We start from the raw sequence: 21,329 nt of genomic DNA, 5'->3' as shown, positions 1-21,329 counted from the left end.
ACGACTTGTTACATGCAAGCAACTTGGTAAATATGGTTGATGAGTGCAGAGGGAACTGAACTGGCTGTGTCACACCTAGGAAGGGATCCTGCAGGAGAATGTAAGAGCCCAGGAGTTTGCAGAGTGAGCAGAGCATTAAAAACACAGGCATAAGTCTGAGTGCCAAAGGTAGAAGGTAGATGGTGGCAGTAGTAGTTCACCCACTCATGGCAAGCATACTGAGCCCCAGTGGCCGTGGCTCTCATTGTGCTGGGCTGTGGAGGCAAACACACAAGCAGGCCAGTCTCTGTCTCTCAGTGGTAGGGAATGGATATAGGACTCAATCTTAGGAGCTACAAACAGGGCAACAGAGAGGTGATACTTGACACCATGAACACGGATAAGGTCACCCAGACAGAGCACGTGAAGAAGGAGCAGAACAATAGGCCGAGTGCGGGCTTAAGGAAGCCCAGGCAAGGCCAGAGGACGTTAAGTCTGGTTGGGTGGGTAGAACCCACAGAGTAGAAGTCGAGTGGGAGGGGAATGAGCTCTGAGAAAGTTGAGGTGTTTGGATGATAACTAATGGGGAAAGGAAACTCAAATGAGAATTTCAGGTTTTTCCCAGAGGAGAGAAGAGGGTTGACCAAAGGGAAATGCAAGGAGAGCAAAGAGGTGCAGTTTCAGGAGAGAGGAAGCCTGCCTGGTGGGGACGTGGGGCAGGAGTGGGGTGGGGGATTAAGGCTGGCCTGGGGAGGGGGAAGGACGGCACAGGGTAAGGATAGGGTAGGTGTAACTACGTTGTGGCTTGGGGGATAACGGTGCAGGGATTTGAGAAAGTGTGGTAGTGAAAGAAGCAGGAGGGGGCGCAGGAAGGAAGTGAGCTTTCCTAAGGCTCTCTAAGGAAATTCTCCGAGGAAGAGGACCACGGCTTTGGCTTTGATCACTGAGTGATGGACAGGACAGGATGGTGGATGGCATAATCAAGGTGAATGATGGAGAAGGTGGTTTTGGCAGCAAGATTAGAAACTGAGATTAACCGGTGATGAGAGGAATAATCTTCAGGGGAGCATGTTGCCATAGTCCAGGCAAGAAATAACCAGAGCCTGGACTAAGGCATTAACTGGGAAGAGAAAGCAGGAGGAATAATTTTAGAAGATAGGAATATAAGAACAGCAATATATCTCAACTGTCCAATACAGCTGTCACCAGCCACTTGTGGCCAGTGAGCTCTGGAAATATGGCTAGTCTGAATTGTGCTGATGTGCTGTGATGTGACTTACACAACAGATTTTGAAGACTTAGTATGAAAAAAGTATTTCATTAATATATTTCTATTGTTTACAAGTTGAAATGATAATAGTTGGAATATATTGGGTTAAAAATTTTACTATTAAAATTAATTTCTCCTCTTCCTTTTTACTTTTTTTAAACAACGTGGCTACTAGAAAGTCCCAAATTACATATATGGCTCAAAATATATTTTTGTTGGGCAGTGCTGCTGGGAGGTCAGTAATACCGGGGTGGCCACTGGGATACGGAGGAATTGGTACAAGGCAGAGCTGTAGAATAACAGTGATAAACCATATTTAATTTGAGTTGGTAATTAGGTTTCAGGCTCTGATACCTATACATGGAGTTTTGTCCTGCTGATTCATGCAGCGGGTTCAGAGTGCCTTTGGCTGTTACCTGTCTGCTATGGTACATCCACCCTCTCGGCTGATACAACTAGAATATGCAGTAGGTGGTTAATGGAAAAAAAATCAACTAAAGAAGAGAATCGTAAAAAAAGAAGCACAAAGCACACTTTAATTAATTTATTTAAACTTAAAACATGTGTTCACTCAACCATCAGTTGGTTGTTGGTTGTTGGAACGAGGCCTTCTCCCCACAATGTGTTTTCTACTGCTACAGCTTCTTTACAGTGACAGGTTTTGAACAAATCTAAGAGCAGAATCTTTAAAGATTTTTATCTTTTCCTCAGTCCTTCACTGTTTTTTCGTTCATACCTAATTCCATTTATAAAATTCAAGTGTTTCCTGGACTTTCCTGGTGGTGCAGTGATTAAGAATCTGCCTGCCGATGCAGGGGATACGGGTTTGAGCCCTGGTCCGGGAAGATCCCACATGCCGCAGAGCAACTAAGCCTGTGCACCACAACTACTGAGTCTGCGCTCTAGAGCCCGCAAGCCACAACTACTGAGCCTGTGTGCCACAACTACTGAGCCTGTGTGCCACAACTACTGAAGCCCCCGTGCCTAGAGCCCATGCTCCACAACAAGAGAAGCTACCGCAATGAGAAGCCCACGCACCGCAACGAAGAGTAGCCTCCACTCGATGCAACTAGAGAAAGCCCGAGCACAGCAACGAAGACCCAATGCAGCCAAAAATAAATTTATAAAAAAATTAAAAAAATTCAAGTGTTTCCAAAGCATCCAACTTTTTTCTACTCTTGTATTTATCAGTTTACCCAGTTTTTAAACTTAATTACACAATGACAAGTAAAAGTGGCATGAACATTTTGGTGACACCTGCCTGACGCTTGGTTTGCACACAACCCAGTGATGAAGGAAATGGGAAACTGGAGAAACGAGAGACGGGTGAGACCAGCTGCAGCCCCGGTCAGGTCAGGGACACAGGCTCCCGACAGTGGCTTCATGGTGTGGACGGGAGAAGGTCAAGCAGAGTTTGGTCAGAGAATTTCTTCAGGGCTTCCCAGGAACGCCCGGCACTGGTGCTGGGAGTTCACGGGGGAGGGAGGATTCTGAAGCAGGATGTCTGGATGGGGCTGCAGTGCCGGCGAGACGTACCACGACTGGAGTCTGTCCCAGCAGGGAGTGAAGGGGCTCAGAAGGCTTTGTTTAGCCAGCACTCCTCTTGTGCGCGCCCGCCTTGCAGGCGTGGGAGGACAGGTATGACGTCGAGGTCAGCCCTGGGGACCACAAGCTGAGCGCACTGGGTCTCCGCTGGCCCAGAGCCCCTTCTTCGAGGCGCTGTCTGGGCTGGGAGCCGACGAGCTGTACAGGAGTGCGGGGAAGACCACCTGCCGCCCTCGTGACCTGCGCCCGCCTGCGGGGCGTCCACGTGGCCTCTGTGTCAGAAACAGAACAGTGTGGTCGTTGAGCTCTTTTACAGAAAACGAAGTGCGTTTGTATGTAGATAAATTCTTATTTATTCAGCACGTAAGCTGGGGGAAAAAAACAAAAGAAGGCCTTAGTTCGTTTTCCATCTTCTTTCCCCGGCCTTCCTTGGCTTGGCGGCTCTTTCCTCCATCTTCCAAGCCAGGAGCATAGCATTTTCTCTCTTTAACTCTGCTTCCCTCTGCTTCCATTATCATGAGTTCATGGGATGCTCATCGTGCCCCTCATTTTGGGGTGAAGTCACTGAGCAGCTTCCAGAAACAAGCAGACCTGGGATTAGAACGCTGTCTGTCAAACCTCAACACCAGTCTCCTGCACCAGTGTCCCTCCAATCCTACTGTGCATCAGAGTCACCCTGAGGGGATGGGAGTGGGGGGAACTTATTCAAGTGCAGACTTCCAAGCCCCAGATCCAGCTGAAAATTGGATTCAACCGGTCTGGAATGTGGCCATGCTCACCAGGTGATTCTGATGTAGCAGGTTCATGAACCCTTAAGTTCAACGCAACATGGCCTCTCTGGGGGGCCAGAGAGGAGGGCCAGCCAGAAAGGGATACTGCTGGGTGAGGAATGGGGCCTGGAGAGGGAAGAAGAGAGATTTGCTGGAGCCGGTCATACCAGCTTCTGTGGAAGGAAAATCAAATGCAGGCAGGACTGCTAAGAGAGCTCTGAAACGAAGCCTCAAGGCCACTGAGGAAGTGATTCCGGATGAAATCTGACCTTTTGACCACTTATTCTCTTAACGCGGGAATGCAGAACATCTGCCCAATGTTCCAGAAACTCGAGACGCTTATTGGACCCTTACGCTAAATATCTCCTTCTTGCACCAGGGTCAATCATGATTCTTGCCAGACAACTTTAACAACCTTGTGGCTTTTGCCTTTATAAGCCCCTGACTCTTTCTCTTCCTTGGAACACTCGGTTTTATCTGAATCTGTGTCTCCAGTATTGCAATTCCTAAGACCCCCAAATAAACTCTTTTCTTATTTGCAGTCTTGTGCGTTTCTTGGTTGACACTTGCAAGAGCCAATTGTTAAAATTAAAGGAATCTTATGAGTCACTTGTTAAACACAGCCATTATTTATAAAAAATAAATTATATAAACTTGTAATTAAATAAATTATATGAAGAAAAAGGGAATAAATACTCAAAACCCACCACTTGTTCATTATGCTGCTATATTTTATCATCCTCTGTGCTCTCGAGGTTTTTTGTATCTGTTGTACCTGTACAGGAGAGATGCTGTATGTATTACTTATCCCCAGCCTCTGCAGCTTGAAACAACACACATTTATTCTCTAACAGTTTCTGTAGGTTGGGAACCTTTTGCTGCCTCGCTGGTGGTTCTGCCTCAGGGTCTGTAAGGAGGCTAGAGTCAAGCTGTCAGTCAAGCAGCCCTCCCAGACTTGCCTGCGGCTGAAGGATCTGCTCTGTGGCTGTTGACAGCCCTCAGTAACTCACAGCCGCTGGGCTGCAGACGCAGGTCCCTCTCAGGCTTCCACAGAGGCCTTCCCAGTCCTTGCTGTGTGCATCTCCACAACATGGCAGACAACTTGCCCAGGACAAGTGATATGAGAAAGAGGGGGAGAGAGAGTTTTGTCACAACCTAATTTTAGTAGATATATCCCATCAGTTCCGCCATATTATGTTCATTAGAAGCGAGTCACTAAGTCCTGCCTAAACTCAAGTAGAAGGGAATTAAGCTCCCCCTCTTGAAAGGAAGGAGTGTAAAGAATTTGTATAAAAGTGTGCTGTGTGCCTCTCCTCAACGCTGTGTTCAGTGATGTCACATCGGCAATTTGGAATCAGCCGCGGTGGGAATATTAATACCACAGAAATCAGTAAACACTCTAAATCAGGTTTTACCACCCACGGAGAGCTGAGTGTCAAACATTTACCAGCACACCACTAAAAGGATATAAAGCTATGTGTTTACAGAACCTTTGTGGACTAGATGAGTTTTATTTTTTTTATTATTATTATTTTTTAACGCATATATGAACTTTTAAAAAATTTATTTATTTTAATTTATTTATTATTATTTTTAGCTGTGTTGGGTCTTCATTGCTGTGCGCGGCTTTCTCTAGTTGCAGCGAGCGTGGGCTTCTCATTGCTGTGGCCTCTCTCGCTGTGGAGCACGGGCTCCAGAGCACACGGGCTTCAGTAGATGTGGCACGCGGGCTCCAGAGCGCAGGCTCAGCAGCTGTGGTCACGGGCCCAGTTGCTCCCCCGCATGTGGGATCTTCCCAGACCAGGGCTCGAACCCGTGTCCCCTGCATTGGCAGGTGGATTCTTAACCACTGCGCCACCAGGGAAGCCCTAGATGAGTTTTAGGCATGGCTTTGGAAGGAGGGAATACAGGGTTTGGGATATAGGAAGAGACAGTTTCTGGGTTTGAAAATAGTGGAGGTGATGCAGGAAGTGAAGGTTTGTGGAGTTTAAATATGCTCATACAGATGTTCAGAAATAACACAAAAAACAGATCTCTTTCTTCCTTGCATGCGTGTGCATGCATGTGCATGATTTAAAGTGTGGGTGCACACTAGATTTAACTATGGGTACACAGGGTCAAACATATTAGACAGTTAGCATGCAAGATTTTCTATCTAGCAATCGGGATGGGTATGTAAACTTTTACATAATTGCTTATGAAACCACAAAAGTAATTATGCTCCAGTGAAGCTGTCCTACACCTAAAATTGCCCAGAAATTCAAAGACGAAGTTTTAATTCCTTTGAACTGATTCCTTGGTGTATGTGGTGTGTCCCAGAGCTTTGGTGAGCAGGAACTTTTCTCAAAAAGAAAACTTCCAGGATCACAGCATTTGAGATTTGAAAAGACTTCAGAAAACCCATAGAACAAACACTTTGTTGAAGTATGTTTGTCAACCAAACATCAAAATCAGAAATATCTGGTATTCTTCTTAAAACCTGGAACCTTGTTAACACCTGAAAGCCATCGCAGACTTTCTGCATTGGTGGGGGCTTGGGAATCTGCATACTTTACAAATTCTCTAGATGACCCGGCTGCACTCGAATAAATCCAAATCTTTCATTTTATAGCTAAAGAAAACAAACTTCTAAGATTCAAAAAAATCCCCCTCAAGTGAGGCCACAGAGCTGGTGGGATTCCACCCATTTACAAAAAAAGTTTAAAAAGAAATCCATAAAACTGAGATTTGGGAGAAAATAGAAAACACACCCTTTGTTTGAAGAGAAGCTTAAGGGCAACACAAGACTTCACTGAATCATATGTTGTTTATGTGTGTCATTACCAGTATATGGCCCACCTTGCCTCAAATCAGTGTGGTTACCTTAAATTGCTAACATGAAAATCCTAACCTTCTACTTCTGAAGTTATTGGTTTTGGCTACGCTGTTTTCTTTTTCTAGGTTTCCAAGGTTGCTCTTTTGGGCATGATTTTAGAAATCTAAGTATAACTCTGGTTTCAAACTTCTGGACCATGTAATCAAACTCAGACTGGTCATAGAGAAAAATATATGGTTCTTAGCTCTGCCTACATTGACAAGGATCATGGTGGGGTCCAAATTCAACTGAGTGGCATGTCTTTACAGTGGCAGCTTTTCCCAAAAAAAATCCAAAAAAGAAGATCCATGTTGCTGTGGGAAATGTAGACAGTCAGAGGGTTTTGAAACCAACCTCTCCAGCAGCATTTTTTTTTGATCCAATAAAATCATTTAAATATCTGGATTCTTTTCCAGGAGAAAGTTTTTATTCAGTGCACTGCACTGTTAGACAGGTGGAGAAAGAGTAAGTTAAGAAAAAAAATGTCTAACATGAAAAATCACCCACATGATGTCCAGTTTTACTGTTTGCTTGAAATACCCAATAGATTATTTATTTATTTAGATTTGTGCTATTTTTTAATCCAAATGGCAACCTCTTCAGAATAACATTTGCTCCAGAGTTGTTCCAGGACTACAAATCCTGTGTAAAGGCTGGGTATTTAAAGCTGTAAATGATTTTGTATTTTTGCAATAATTATGGGAGGGGAATGGAGATCTTATCTTTCACCATCAGAGTTTTCTTTCTATAACAGGATTTGATCTTTTATTTTTTTCTTGGATGAAGACTCTCCAGCCCCAATCAAGCCTTTAGATGACTGCACTCCTGGCCAACATCTTAGTTTCAACCAGGTAGGAGACCCTGAGCCTGAACCACCCAGATAAGCTGTTCTGGAAAGATTTAACCTTAATATCAAACTAAATCCCTTGTCCGGCGCTCCCCAGCTGCACTCTGTTTTCCCCACAGGAGTTAGAGAAGGGGGTTGGCATAGGCACTGGCAGATAACATTATCTCACTTGTGCGCCCGCACCCCAAGAATCCAGGAATGTTCATAAATACAATTAAAGACAGTATCTGCAAATTGATAGAATGCATTTTTAGTCTCTTAAACCTCTGAATCACAGTGCATTGTGTTCTGTTTTCCAGCCAGACCTTGCAATCAACGAACATCCAACCCGTGGGTTTGTGTTTGGACTATCAGTACAGTTATTAAAGACACATCACGGGGAGAAGGCAAGCGGCTACCAATACTTCTTTTGTATTTCTTTTTTTCTGCAATATTCTCTAGTTTTTGGAGCATCAAGATGGAAACCTGGTCGGCTTGGAATTGATGGCACATTAAAAGGCTGCACTAACAATCCCAGAGTGTTTTTTCCACAGGCAGTGTCACGGGTCTCTCAATGACAGCAACATATCCACACCCAACCTTAGCTGTCATCCCACCTGGGTCGTTCCGGCGCCATTTGGCTGTGACGTAGCTCCGAGCCCGCAAATCGCGCAGCTGCCCCCGATTATCCGCAAATCCGGCCCGCGGCGCCGCCCCGCCCCGCCCCGCCCCGCCCCGCCCGCGCGCCCGCGCGCCCGCGCGCCCCGCCCGGCTCCGCGCCGCCTCCCCTGCGTCCCGCGCTTGGCGGCGGTGCATCCTGCGCTCCGCTCGGGCTCCACGCTCGCTGCTCGCGTTTTCCTTCCGCTGCCGGCTCCAGGCCGCCGGGAGGCGAGGCAAGGGGACCCGCGGGCTGTGCGCCCCGAGGCGCCGGGCACACAGGAGGCCGCACGGGAGACGCGTGGCGCGATGGCCGGGCGAGGGGGCCGCGCGCTGCTGGCGCTGTGCGGGGCGCTGGCGGCCTGTGCGTGGCTGCTGGGCGCCGAGGCCCGTGGGTCCGGAGGGCCCCCGGCGGGCGCGAGGCGGCGCCGGCGGCCTCAGGAGGACGGCATCCCCTTCGAGTACCACCGCTACCCCGAGCTGCGCGAGGCGCTGGTGTCCGTGTGGCTGCAGTGCGCCGCGGTCAGCAGGATCTACACGGTGGGGCGCAGCTTCGAGGGCCGCGAGCTGCTGGTGCTCGAGCTGTCCGACAGCCCCGGCGTCCACGAGCCGGGTAAGGGCGCCGCGCGGGGTGGGCTGGCGGTGGGGGAGGAGGGAGAGGGGCGCCCGGGGTGGAAGATGGGACGTGGAGGGAGGGATGGCGATGGGGATTGCCGTCTCCTAGTCTCGGCCGGCCGCCCTCCCCAGCCTCGAGGTCCCCCCTTGCGTGAGCACAGGCCCGAGGGGCTGCGGCGGATGGAGGTGGGAGCGCAGCGAGCAAATCTGCGCGCCTGGCAAACCCGCTGTCACCCCCACTTCGCTGTACCGAAGACCGCAGGGAATAACTTCGAGGCCTCTGCAAGGAGGTCGCCCTTCCTTGCAAACAGGAGTAGAACGATAAGGTGCAGAAGGCAGGAACTTGGAGGAAATGAGGAAAAGTCAATTATCATTTGTTTCCTAATTTCCAGGTTATTGGTCCTGATGGCTCTACGTACCCACCTCTACCTGTATGTGCGCATTAGGTACATGCGCTGCTGGGATGCTCAGGGAATGTTAAGGATCTTGGCAACATTGGGTGGTAGAGGGTGAGAAAGTGTTCTCTGGCAGGCATTCTGATCTTGAAATTGCACACAGTTTTTCTAAGGAAAAAGGAGTATTCCATTTTCTCTGCTCTAGCCCTTGGAGATGAGTAGTTTGTGACCAGGATTTTATTCCAACAGATGTTTCCATATGGCCATCTTATGCATCTTCCTCCTGAGTGTGTTAGGGCACGTTTTAACTTATGTTAAATGTTATGCATTTGGTATTAATAAAGAGGTATTTTAAAAAATGTTCTTGGTGCTTCTTTTTCATTGCTTTTTGGAAATGATATAACTCTTAAGGCCTGGTCATATGTCTTATGATCGTAAAGGTACTGTTGAAGTTATCTGGGCTAATGACATTAGCATGGGATGCTTGTTTTTTTTTTTTTTAATGACAAAGAAAGCAAGAAAACAGGTAAAAATTCTCAATGTAGGGCCAAGATAGTTTTATAATGATATTTAAGAACCATACTGAGAAGGGATGAAAATAGGTGATCCATGGAGACACTTTGATCTTCAAATGGAAAGAGTATGGGTTGATAAATAATAAATCTTCAAATGGAAAATATCTCTTATCTTCAAATAATGTAAACAAAAAGGTTTGTATAATTTTGAAGTCAAAACCCTAAAATCAGATCCTAGAAAACATTTTCGGTAATGCTCTCTAGCAGGATTCAGCATGTAGAATTGGAAACTTGGAAAATTATTTTCGTGTTTATATCTAAAGATAAAGAAAAATTTTAAATGTGACAACTCATTTTCAGTTATTTCAGATAATCAAAGCCAAGACATCCTAGGCTTAGATGAAGAGAATCTAAATATTTGTGGTTCTCCTGCCTACTTAATTAGAACCTTTGGTTATTCTGTTGTAGATTGTTCCTCACATTTTGTTAATTGTTTCTTCAGAGAGATTATATGAAAGCGAATGTTAACTTTTTGTTGTCTTCAAGTTTAGAAACAAAATTGTTAAGCAATATTACTGTTAGAATGCGATATGCTTTTGAAAATGAAAACCATAATTTTTTTGCTTAAATATCTGGAATGTGTAGTCTGTCAAGATCTGCAGATCCCTTTCAGACTGCAGGCTCCATGAGGTAGGGCTGTGTCTCCAGCACCCAGGCCGGGTCTGGCACATAGTGGACACTCAGGTCACATTAGGGAAAAAATGAATCAGTCATTTGCTGAATAACACAATGCCTTCAATGTTTTCTTCCTTTTAAACACAGAATACACCAATTAAATTCATTTTAAGAAGGTGGACAAAGAAACGTTTACATTACATGCTTTATAAGTCCTTGTTAAATGAGGGAAACTAAGTTCATGGTATTACTTAAGAAATAGAATACAAAATGTCTATGCATTGTATTTTTAAAGGTTGAAGTAAACTATTATGAGCAAACACTAAAAAACCACAGGGTGATTTCCCCCTCCACCACCTTTTTAGAGGAGATGGGCAGGTCGGAAATCTTCAGGGAACTAGTGTTAAAAAAAATTCAACTGGGTAAATATTAAAGATCTTATTGACTTTATTCAGTGATTCATGAATTAAGCATCAGTCAGTCTAGCAGATAGAAAGGTGTTCTAAGATCTGTACAAAATGAAAGACTTTTATAGGCATAAGGGAGCAGGAACGAGGAAGTTAACACTAGGCAAAAAATGGGTTGGTTATCACAAGGTTACTTTCTTTTAGGGGATGGCAGGGGTCCTTGATTACCTCACTTGTGCTGATCACAGGGTTCCTGATTGACTGGTTTAAGATTCCATTTCTGGGAGAGCCAAAACTGTAATTAAGTTTGGTGATGTGGGACTTAGCATAAGTGACTCCATTTGGGGCCTATTGTCTTGTTTTTAACACTAGTGAATGCAGAGATCTGGTCAGTATATGAGTTTGATAGCACTTGTGGGAATTTTTAGGAAGTTTTGAATGAAGGAAAGTATTCACCATTCTTAAATGGCCTTCATATTCATTTTTAGATTAAAATACTTTAAGAAATGAGAAGGGAATTTCCATACTTATTTTGCGATAGAAATGGATGCAATCAGTGTGTTTTGAACCACCCACACACTCTAGATGAGGCAAGTCGTATGGGCTGTACAGTGGTACACAGGATGGTCCTTGCCCTGTGGGGGATTGAGAATTGGGAGGTTGGAGGACAGTGTAAAGGTGGTCAGTGCTGCAAGAAGGGAGTGGGAGGCCCAGAGAAAGGAGACTGCGAACGTTAGGTCAGGGCATTTGGTTATTGAAGAATAGATGACAAGAAGGCAGGAATGTACAGATTAGTGAAATTTACCAATTCCAGTGGCTCATATAGATGTATGTTTTAGCAGAGCCCCTGCTTTTGAAAGAGGGCAACTGTCTTCGCTGTTTTCACATTATAAGTGTTTTGGGGAAGGTTAAAATAATGTTTCTGATGAAGCTATTCAGAAATAATATTTAGCTTAACAAATTCATTTACTTGACTAAAACTTTGATCAAGTTGCCCATATTCATTTTATCTTCCAACAAGAGAGAGGTGTCAGGTTTGTTAGTCCTCTTAGTCTAAATTCTTTTTCTGAACTTTAAAAAAATATAGCTAACGTCTAAGTATTTATCATAATAGAAAAACTCTCCCAAAACAAAACAACATATATACATCAAGTCTTTCCCTGTGGTAGAAGTTGATGTGGTTAGATTTGCAGATTATGGACAGAGGGTGTTCCTGGATCCCACCAGCTCCCTTCCTGAGCAGAAAAAAGTGATCATCGGACTTGTTTGGTACCAGGCCATGGGCTGAATTTGAACTGATCTCCTGAAAGTGATCAGTTCTCTCCGATATTCCACATTTGAATTCATCAAAAGGGAAAGAAAATTCTATTTGGAATTGGTCAGGGAGGAATATCCACACCTCTTCTGTCCGCTTGATTCCTGACCAGCTGGACGTTGGGTCTCAGTTTTCATTTTGATCACTTTGGAGGCCTGCACAAATCTACTGGAGGAGGGTGGTGGGTCTCAGCCATTCTCAGAAGAACTGTGCGTGGTCTTGGCCCCAGTCTCATCTCCTCACACATTATGAATCTGGACGCCAGACATGGGGCTGGGATGGAGCCTTGGCTAAGATTGAGTCTCTGCTCTTGGGTATGTTGCCATGAGGTATGATACCTGCCAAGCCTGATCATGTTTCCCATTTTTCTTTCTGTTTGCTTATATTTTATACATTTAAAATGTTTCTACACATAGGGACTCATGTTCTCAAACCCAAATATATGCTCTCCTAGGTACGCATAGCAATTATTGCAGTACTCATAAAAGAAGCCTTTCTTAATTTATGTCTAAGCAATGGAATCTGTATTCCCAGACCACTCCTCCTAGGGTTAAACATGAGTTAAGATTAGTTTGTTTAAAACACTAATTCTTTCACGTGTAGTTTAAGATTGCTCTTGGGGAGAAAATCTGATTTATAGCTAAAATGTTATCTTAGAAACATTCTTTAGGGCATAGATTTTCCTCTCTCAAAGGCTGGAATGATTATTTTGGACTTGTTCCTCCCCAAATATGTTCACATTTAAAGTGTATGAATGCCAATGTGCATTTGCCAAATATTGTGATGCAACATTAAATGCTGGCAAAATTTCTATACAACTCAAAAAAACCCCCAAAACAGTGGGGTTTTGGTTATTTCGTATGGCCTCTTTTAATACCAGATTAGTGTGAATTAGTGGGCAATGATTACAGCTGAGTAGCACCTTACAACTGGTGAATATTGACATTAGATTGTGGAGAAGGATCTAGATATACCACATGTGGTCAAGAGTTATTTTTAGACCCAAGTGAGTCAATGTAGCTCTTGCCAGAAATAATGTGCTTGATTGACTTGTGATTGGCTAAAGGAAGAGAGGAAATTGAGCTGGCCCCTAACATTATATCCTGTACTCAGACAAAATAAGTGTCTTTCTATGGAAACTGATTTGAGAGGCGGCAAAGGAATCATCTGCCAGCATCTCCCTCATTGTGCAGCACAGAGGATATTCCAATACCCACCTTTACCGTTCTTTGGGAAAGATATTTTTGACAAATACAAAAACAGCTCCAGTAAGAAGCGGGGATACATAAGCCAGCTTTTCCGGAAGTGTATTCAATGGAACATTAGTTCAGCTTGGTTTGAGAAGGATTAGGTAAACAAAGATAAACAGGTTTATATATTGCAAGACTTATCAGCGCCTTTAATGTGCTAATGTATGTTTCAAACCTCCAACTAAGATGTTTGCTGTACAGTATTTTCCAATCTTTTTCACCATGGAACTCCCTTTTATCCCCCAAGGAGCTTATCTTGTACCTGGCATTGCACTAGTTAGAGAAGCACAGCACTAGCTCATTATTATTCATTATCATACTTTGAAGGATTGATTTGGTAATTCTCTAGCAGAGACACTCAAATAGGGAGTTCCTTAGGGGTGGGGAGCATATGTTTTCCATTTTTTTGCCCATAAACAGCTGACTTAGTGATTTATGTAGAGTAAGCTCTTAGGTTATGCTTATTGAATTGAGAACATGATTTTGAGGCAACGAGGCATAGGACAGATACTTTCGATTGGAAAGATTCAAGTGACAAATGCATTACCATTCTTTTATTGTTACGTAGCTTCATGCTTTTAACTTCTGTGTACCTCCTTTTATTGTCTCTAAAATAGGGATACTTTAAAAACTCAAACCTCACAGGGCTGCTGTGAGGCCAAAGTAGTATAGAAAAGAATTCAATGAAGTTGCTTTCATCTAGTTATTAAGAACATGGGGTAATTTGTTAAAATGTTTCTTCACAACTGGAAGTTGGTCTGGAGTGTACTCCATTGGCTTTCCTCATTGGGAGGGGGCCTCCTTGGTGTGTCATCACAGGAGACCTTGGATGCTTACCTGTTCCAGTGGAAGCCCATCTGCACAAGCCCAGCAGGCGGCCCTGATGGACTTCTACCCTCTCATCATCAGTGTTTCCTTGTTCACAAACGTTTGTCTTCTATCGATTTTTAAAATGTAGGACATTCCTGCTTTGCTTCAGCTTGACATCTTATTTTGCTTCATTCAATAGAAACAGTGTAAGTGTTCATCGTTATTTGAGGATGTCTTTATGACTATATCTTCAGGTAACTAAACAAATCTAGGGCAATTCCAGCATTTACTTAGGCAAACTAACTTATTTTTCTGAAGAATTTATAATAAAACTGCTCAGGTCCTGACTACTTTATTCTTCTACTGACTCAGTGTAAGTGAAAGATCTTCGAAATCTCCTTTCTCACCCCTCCCTAATTTTCTTACCCCCTCTGGGGTCTTTTCTTTGTGTTTCCACAGTTCTTTGAAGAGAGGTAGCATCAAGGTTTACAGTATATGCTTCAATGTCAGGGGACCTGAGTTTAGATCATGGCTTCCTATTTTAAACTAAATGTTCTTCGGCAAGTCACTTAACTTCTCTCAAAGCCCCAGATTCGTCACCTACAAAATGACAATAATGTGATGATTAAATGAAGTAGTAAATGTAAAGCTCTTAATTAAGTCTGTCAACAATTATTATTATCTCTTTTATGGCACTTTCTGTTGTTGGTATACGTGTTCCCCCAGTGAGCTGTGAGATCCTTGTGGTCAGGAGTTGTATTTTGCACATTTCTTTATTCCAAATGTCTAGTTCTATGCTTAGGACATAGCAGCCACTCAGTGAATGTTTGTGGAATAAATGAAATTTCTCAAACAGGCAAGAATGGGCATCACAAAACAAAGCTGTGTTGAAGTTCAGTGTTGAGTTAATACATGTTAGCATGCCAGAAGCATGATATCAAGAAAGGATAGAAATGGTATTTTCCTTATGTGAACACTTATATTTTGTTGTGATGCATCCGGTTTTGCATAATGGAGAAATCCATCTACTGCATGTCTTTTCGAGTGTGTTTATTGTAAGTGAAGTAGTATGAGGCTCGTTTCCTCTTGGCCTCTTTCCTCTTGAGACATTTTATTGATAGAAAGTTAAGGTGCTTTTTAAGTGTTAAATAAAAGTTCTAAAGATAATTAGTAAAAATTCACTTAGTAAAATTTTTGGCTTTAAAAAAATCTCTTCTGAGCCCTTAGTATGGCTGTTTTACACGTAGAAGCCATACATCTCCAGGTTTTAACTTTCCTTCCCTCATGAAAATGGCATTCAAATCATGCACTTGAAAATGCTGAAGAGGAGGAGATGTATCTGAAAGTGAGCTGATGGGTCTAATGAGCTCAGATTTGAGACATGTTTAAATTTGCTCTTTCCTTCCCATCTCGTTAATTACAGGAATCGCTGCCAGTCCATTGCTCTGCAAATGTTTCTCTTTCTTTTGAAATTCAGGATGTGGTGTTTTGTAGGCCTTCCAGCAGCCAGCTCTTTCTAATACAATGTGGCCTCAGAGAAGAGACTGTGTTGCCAGTACCTCTTATTAATGTTCCAGTGCTTTACCTACAACTTTAACTGTCCCTAGGTAGTAACTTTTAAGGTGGCTCATGTAGAGAATTACAAAGTTGATTCTTAAACAAAAATAAATAAGTTAATTATGATAATAAACCCTGAAACAACTTTCTACTACCGGTAAATATTTTGTTTTTTTAATAGAGATCTGTTTACTATGAAATCACTCTGAGCATCATAGTTCAATAATAATAATGCCATTCATTTTAAAGATGTTTGATTTCAAACAGAAGCTGTTTATTTAAAAGGTGGATACAGATTACTTATTTTTTAAATGGGACCTTTAACTTAAATCCAGGTTCTAAAAAAATCCCTTGCTGTGGTGATTCATGTCAAGGTAATTGGGAAAAGCAACAATTATCTCATGTATTTGCACATGCAGGCAGCTACTCAGATGTTCAGATCCCAAAGTGATGCCACCAGAATGGACCTACACAATTTCCCTTCCTGCATAGCCTAAAGTATTCAAAACCAGAAAATCTTCCTTCACTGCCATTCTGTAATTTTTCCCCCAAGAAATATCTCGTTTCTAGAGCTCATTTCAGCAACTTGTACAAATCATAAGCTTTGACCATGAGTTCAGGGTAGGAAAACTTGAATATACAGGTTGGACCATCATATTCTTGACCAATGTCCTGAATACTCTTATTTTTCTTTTCCTAGCCAAGGGGTAATTTTTAAAACAACCTTTTCTCATAACCTTTATAAAAATTGCTGTGTATCATTCTAAGCTAAAATTGACTTTCCAAGAGGAAAAGAAGCTGTAGGCTTTTGTCAATATAGCTAGTACTGTCAATTTAATTTAGGGAATAGTTAACGAATGCCCACTATGTATATGCTATTTTACTCTATCTGCTGGTCACCCTTTTAAGCAGTTCCTTTGCATATTGAAATGTGTATTTGGGTACTGGTCTTGGATTCACTCTTTCGCATGTTGAGCTTAACTGACGTGTTTTATAACCAGTGGACATATTCCTTGATTCTACAAAATATTTGCTGCATATAGATGCCAGGGTCAAATAGTTCCCTATACTATTCTTGATGTAGCGGATATAAAGACAGTATCTGCAGGTGAAACTACTGGGAATGTTAGACATTTGCAAAATAAAATGTTTTTTGCCCTTTTTGTGTTTTAGGTGTGGTGTCGGACATCTGATTTTAAAGTACAACAGATCTATTGAAATAGTTCCATTTGTCTCAAGTCGTGACATCGTTCAGCACAATTTTAAAAAATTTTATTGGAGAAAACCAGTGTTATTCATTGTGGGAACCCAGTAAATGTTAGGCCAGTTTCTGCACATAATCAGCATCATGGGAATTAAGTTAATGTACTTTTGGAAACAGCACTAACTCTACGAAATCAGCGGAACCTATATAGCAAAATATATAGAGAGAAATCTGCTTGTTAAATGTATTTTCTCGAGTCAAATTCAGTTTTTGGAAGATGTTAAAGCAATATAAAATATAGGTAGATATTTCTCATGTGAATATTTTATAGATGTATAGTGACTAATGCTATATTGACACATGGACTGAAATCCTGTATAGACATGTAGGTTTTGTCTAAGTCTTGATGACAGCAAGATAATCATGAGTGGAACCGTCATTTTACAGTATTTTAAATTTCACTTACATCTATAAAATACCCTTTCTCTTTTATCTAAGTGACTTATATGGAAAAAATCATTTCTCAAAAGTTTTCAGAAAGTTTTCTTGGGCTCTTGTTGCCCTCTTTAAGTATGGTCAGATATTCCACCAGGATTTTAAATATTTGGCCAAATTTGCCTTTACTTTCACGAGGATTCTGACTGGGTACCCACTGAGGCGGGCTTGGAGACCCTAACAGATGGATGTGGCCCTGCGTGTTCTTCTCCCTGTACCCCTCTGCTTGCCCCTCTTCTCTGGGTATTAGAATAAGAAAGGATCATTGTCTGGGTATCAGCTGGGAGGCTTTCATCTGATAAATGTGGGTCATGAACCCACTGGGATATGAGTTGGCTCATTTGTCAGCCATTTACTCCATGGTTCCCCATAAACAACCTCGTTTAGTCCTAAATGAACAGCTTTTTCATACCTATCACAGGTGAGGAATTAGATAATACTTATCTTTATGGGAACTTAAAGATGCAGGAAGAGTCTGCCTATTGTTGAAAAGTATTTAAAAGAAAAATTAGAATTGTGGATTTTCTTGTTTTTTAAAGATCTTGTCACAATGATCTCAATTCCCTATGAAAAGGTACATAAATTGCTGATATTTATGGTGTTATTATGCTGTTATTTATGTTTTGGAGAATCTTGTGAGCCTGAAAATATGCACATTTTGGTTAAGTCTGTGTAGTCATCCCTCAGTATCTACAGGAGATTGGTTCATATGTGTGAGTTATACACAATCTTACTGTATCTCTCAAACCCACGTTAGTGCCTAATTTGCTCTTCACTGGTACCTGTGGACTGGCCTGGAGAAGCTTCGTTGACAGAGTATATTAATTTCACTTCAGTGTCTACATGGGGGGCTGTATGTTGAGGACAATGCTAGGCCTTGCACGAGTGGTAAAAGCCATGAACTATGTGATAAGTGTTTTTAATATTTTTGAGACCTCTTTTCCATTATTTCTAGATTTTTTGGTGTGCTTTTCATAGTTGATTCAAATTGCTGGATAGATGGGAGTTGGGAGCACCTGGTATTGTTCTAATAAACCATTTCCCCTTCTCTTTGGACTCTACTTCAGTTTGCACAAACTGTATTTTAAAAAATGACATGTAAGTTTTAGGAACATCAAGCATTTTTCCTGAATAGTTTTAAAACTTGTATTGTTGCTGTTGTTATTTTAACATTGAAGCTGAATCGCTGGCAGCGGTAATTCTATGACCTGTGTGCACAGGGAGAGGGAATGAATGAGAATGTGTTTCTGAAATGAATGTACGGAGGGTGAGACTGGCTGGTATTTTCCCCAAACTTATAGAATAAAGGTAAAGTGTTTATAGCCTCTGTAAAGACAGTAGCATAAGCAAAACATTCATACCCCTACCAGCATTTCCAAGAGGCCAAGAAGGGGCTCTCCTTTATAGCCCATACCAAATTTTCCATGATGTCCTCAGTTCCCAGACCAAGGTAGTAACACTTTGTTATTTTTAGACCCTACTAACAACTTGCAGGTCTAAATCACCCTAATTGGACAAATTACCAAGAAAACTAAAGGCATTCATTCACTAGACATTTGGAAATACCAGATAGAAATGCTTTTAAATCAGTTCACGTTTAGAAATCAAACTCTTTTGAGTACTGCAGGTCAGAACGAAGTACATCTTTCATTACTGTGTGTGTTATTATATTTGTAGTTCGAATGTACTTCACAAGAGTTGCCAAGTGCCTGCTATATTAGTGACATTCTGCAAATTGAAGAGATACTTACAAAAGGAGCAACAAACAACAGTATTTTACAAAGTACTTAATATGAAGATATTAATTCAATTTCCACAGGAAGTTGAGAGAGATTATCAAAGGAGGGCTTTCAGAAGGAGGCAGGGACTTGAGCAGGTCTTAAAGGATGAACCACATCTGGAAAGTAGAAGAGAGGACTTCATTCTATGCCAGTGTAAGATCGTTCACGCTTCTTGTGTCTTTTTCTCCACTATCCCCCATAGCGGTGACATACCAATATTCAGTAAGTCTTGTGACAGATAATTACATTCCATTAAGATGTGAAATTTCCACCTTGTTAGAATATAGTTTTTAGGGTGCTGTCCTTTAGGGTTGATTTCCCTCATCATGAGGGTAAAACTATTTGGGATGGAGATTATGATATATATATATATATATATATATATATAAAATGATATATATTATGATATATATAATGATATGGCTATATATATCATATAAATATAATGATATTAAGCATATAATGTATATTATATTGTAATAGGCAATAATTGATTACAATTCCTTTTCCCCTCTAGGTAGCTGTTATTGAACACTCTCTTGAAGGCATGGAGTAAAAAGATGTCAAGTAATTTTGATTTTATTAGGCCAATTTCCAGCAGTTATATACTGCTCAATTTGTGTTCTGTTTTGATTCTGCATTTCAAAAACTGTATTTAACAAAAATAAGAACCACAACAAGAAAGTGCTATAGTCTGAGTTATTGAAGGAGGACGCAGCCCATAGCTGCATCCAGGCCCTGCAGCCACTCCAGAGCATTCATCTAGCTGCTCTTGTCTAACACTTATATATGACCATGTAGTTTGTTGGATGCTTTTGGGAGAAAAATTCACTATGCAGAAATATTTATTACTTATAATTTCCAACTATACGTTTTTGATTAGGGTAAATTTATTTTGAATCACTCCTTGTGTTAAGCCCAGTCTTCATTAGTGTTACATAGAACTGTGAAACATTGAATTATAGTTTTTTTTTCCTATAGCTGGAAGGAACACTCTTATAGATGAATAAATTGAGTTTCAGAGAGATTTTAAACAACCTGCTCGAGCTTGTGTAGCCTTGGAGGAGGCTAGAACCCATTTCCTGATACAGGAAGTTGGGCATTCGTTTCAGAATATTCCTCACAGCAATGTATACAGATGGGGGATAAACATAACTTCTGTGGCCATTGAGGGTCATGAATTATTTACGTGGACTGAAGTCTGTGAGGGAGTGTACAGGAATGTAACTTATCAGTGTGTTTTCAATTTCTTAGAGCAGTTTCCTGACCTATGTGCTGTAATGGGTATGGGTGTTTCCAGGTGGAGGGACCGGGCCTGGGTGGCGGGAGAGTATGTTGAGTGGCAAAAAAATCCAGAAAGGATTGAAGTAAATCACTTTAGTATACTGTAAGTATATACAGAAAATATTATTTTTCTTGGCAGTAGAATCCTCTCTCAAGAAAGAAACAAGCTTTTGTTGAAAGGCTGTTCTGATGAACTCTTTTGAGGTCTGGGCCTTCAGGGCTCAGGAATGGGCTAAACTTATTCAGTTTAAGTAAATAAAAATATTGAATAAAAAGAAGCATATTTTCAGAGGCTGGGTGGAGAGTCAGAGAGGGAGAGAAAGACTTAATGGCTGGTGGCTTACGAGAACTTTGGGGATAACAGACATGTTGAATGGCGACGTCACAGAATCTTCTATGCTCTGTGAAGCTTTGTGTAGTAGATTGCTTTGGGAGATGGGATGAAGTACTTAATCTTGCTTCAAGATTGGCAAAACCAGAGGTTGTCCAAGGAAGGACGGTTACACAAGTTACAAAACAAGAACTTATTAACCTTATTAATAAAGATCAGACATATACTATACCATAGTGCTTCCTAGAAGACATAAAGGCAATTTTTTTGGAATGTCAGCCAGACATCCCCATCTCACTGACCATTTACAGTGAAATCCCAGATTCCTGAGTTGTGTATTCCAAATTGGAATCCTGATCCCAGGAGAATGTAAACACTGGGAGAGAGCCTTTAGTAACGTTATGGTCTGTAAGCCAATTCAAGGTTCGTGTGCGCCAAGCAGAATGAATTATATGTTGGAGATTAGGGGCATGGAGTATAAATAACTTAAATTGGGTGAGGTTTCCTTTCAGGAAAATAGTGCTCATGTTGACCTGTTCATGTGTCTGCATTAAATTTTAATGTGAAAGAAGTTATTTGTGCTAAAGAGGATTACGTATTTGTTCAGAATTTTTCCAAACCAACAATCAGCATACAGTTTCTTAAAGAACTTTATTTCCATATTTATTAATCTTTTATAAAACATTACTATGGTATAAGAATTATTGATATATTGCATATCTAAGAAATAGCCTATATTAAAACAATAAATATGTATAGGAACTATACCTGGAATAAAGTGCCTCCTTAAATTA

General features: G+C 41.6%; 1 protein-coding gene and 1 long non-coding RNA gene across 2 annotated transcripts in view; one reads left to right on the top strand and one right to left on the bottom strand.

Annotated features, from left to right (window-relative positions):
• Nucleotides 1–21,329, bottom strand: part of LOC309628314 — an 882,984-nt gene that overhangs the window by 434,406 nt on the left and 427,249 nt on the right. The window lies entirely within an intron of this gene.
• CPE (carboxypeptidase E) overlaps nucleotides 8,008–21,329 on the top strand; it is a 109,284-nt gene continuing 95,962 nt past the window's right edge. The window contains exon 1 of the mRNA XM_082391153.1: nucleotides 8,008–8,514. Within this exon, the coding sequence (XP_082247279.1) occupies nucleotides 8,211–8,514 (304 nt within the window). The 5' untranslated portion in view covers nucleotides 8,008–8,210. The remainder of the gene's footprint in view (nucleotides 8,515–21,329) is intronic.

The sequence above is a fragment of the Balaenoptera borealis genome (genome assembly GCF_965194805.1).
Source record: "Balaenoptera borealis genome assembly, chromosome: 4".
In the NCBI taxonomy this organism is placed as follows: Eukaryota; Metazoa; Chordata; class Mammalia; order Artiodactyla; family Balaenopteridae; genus Balaenoptera; species Balaenoptera borealis.
This window is presented reverse-complemented; position numbering and strand designations above follow the sequence as displayed.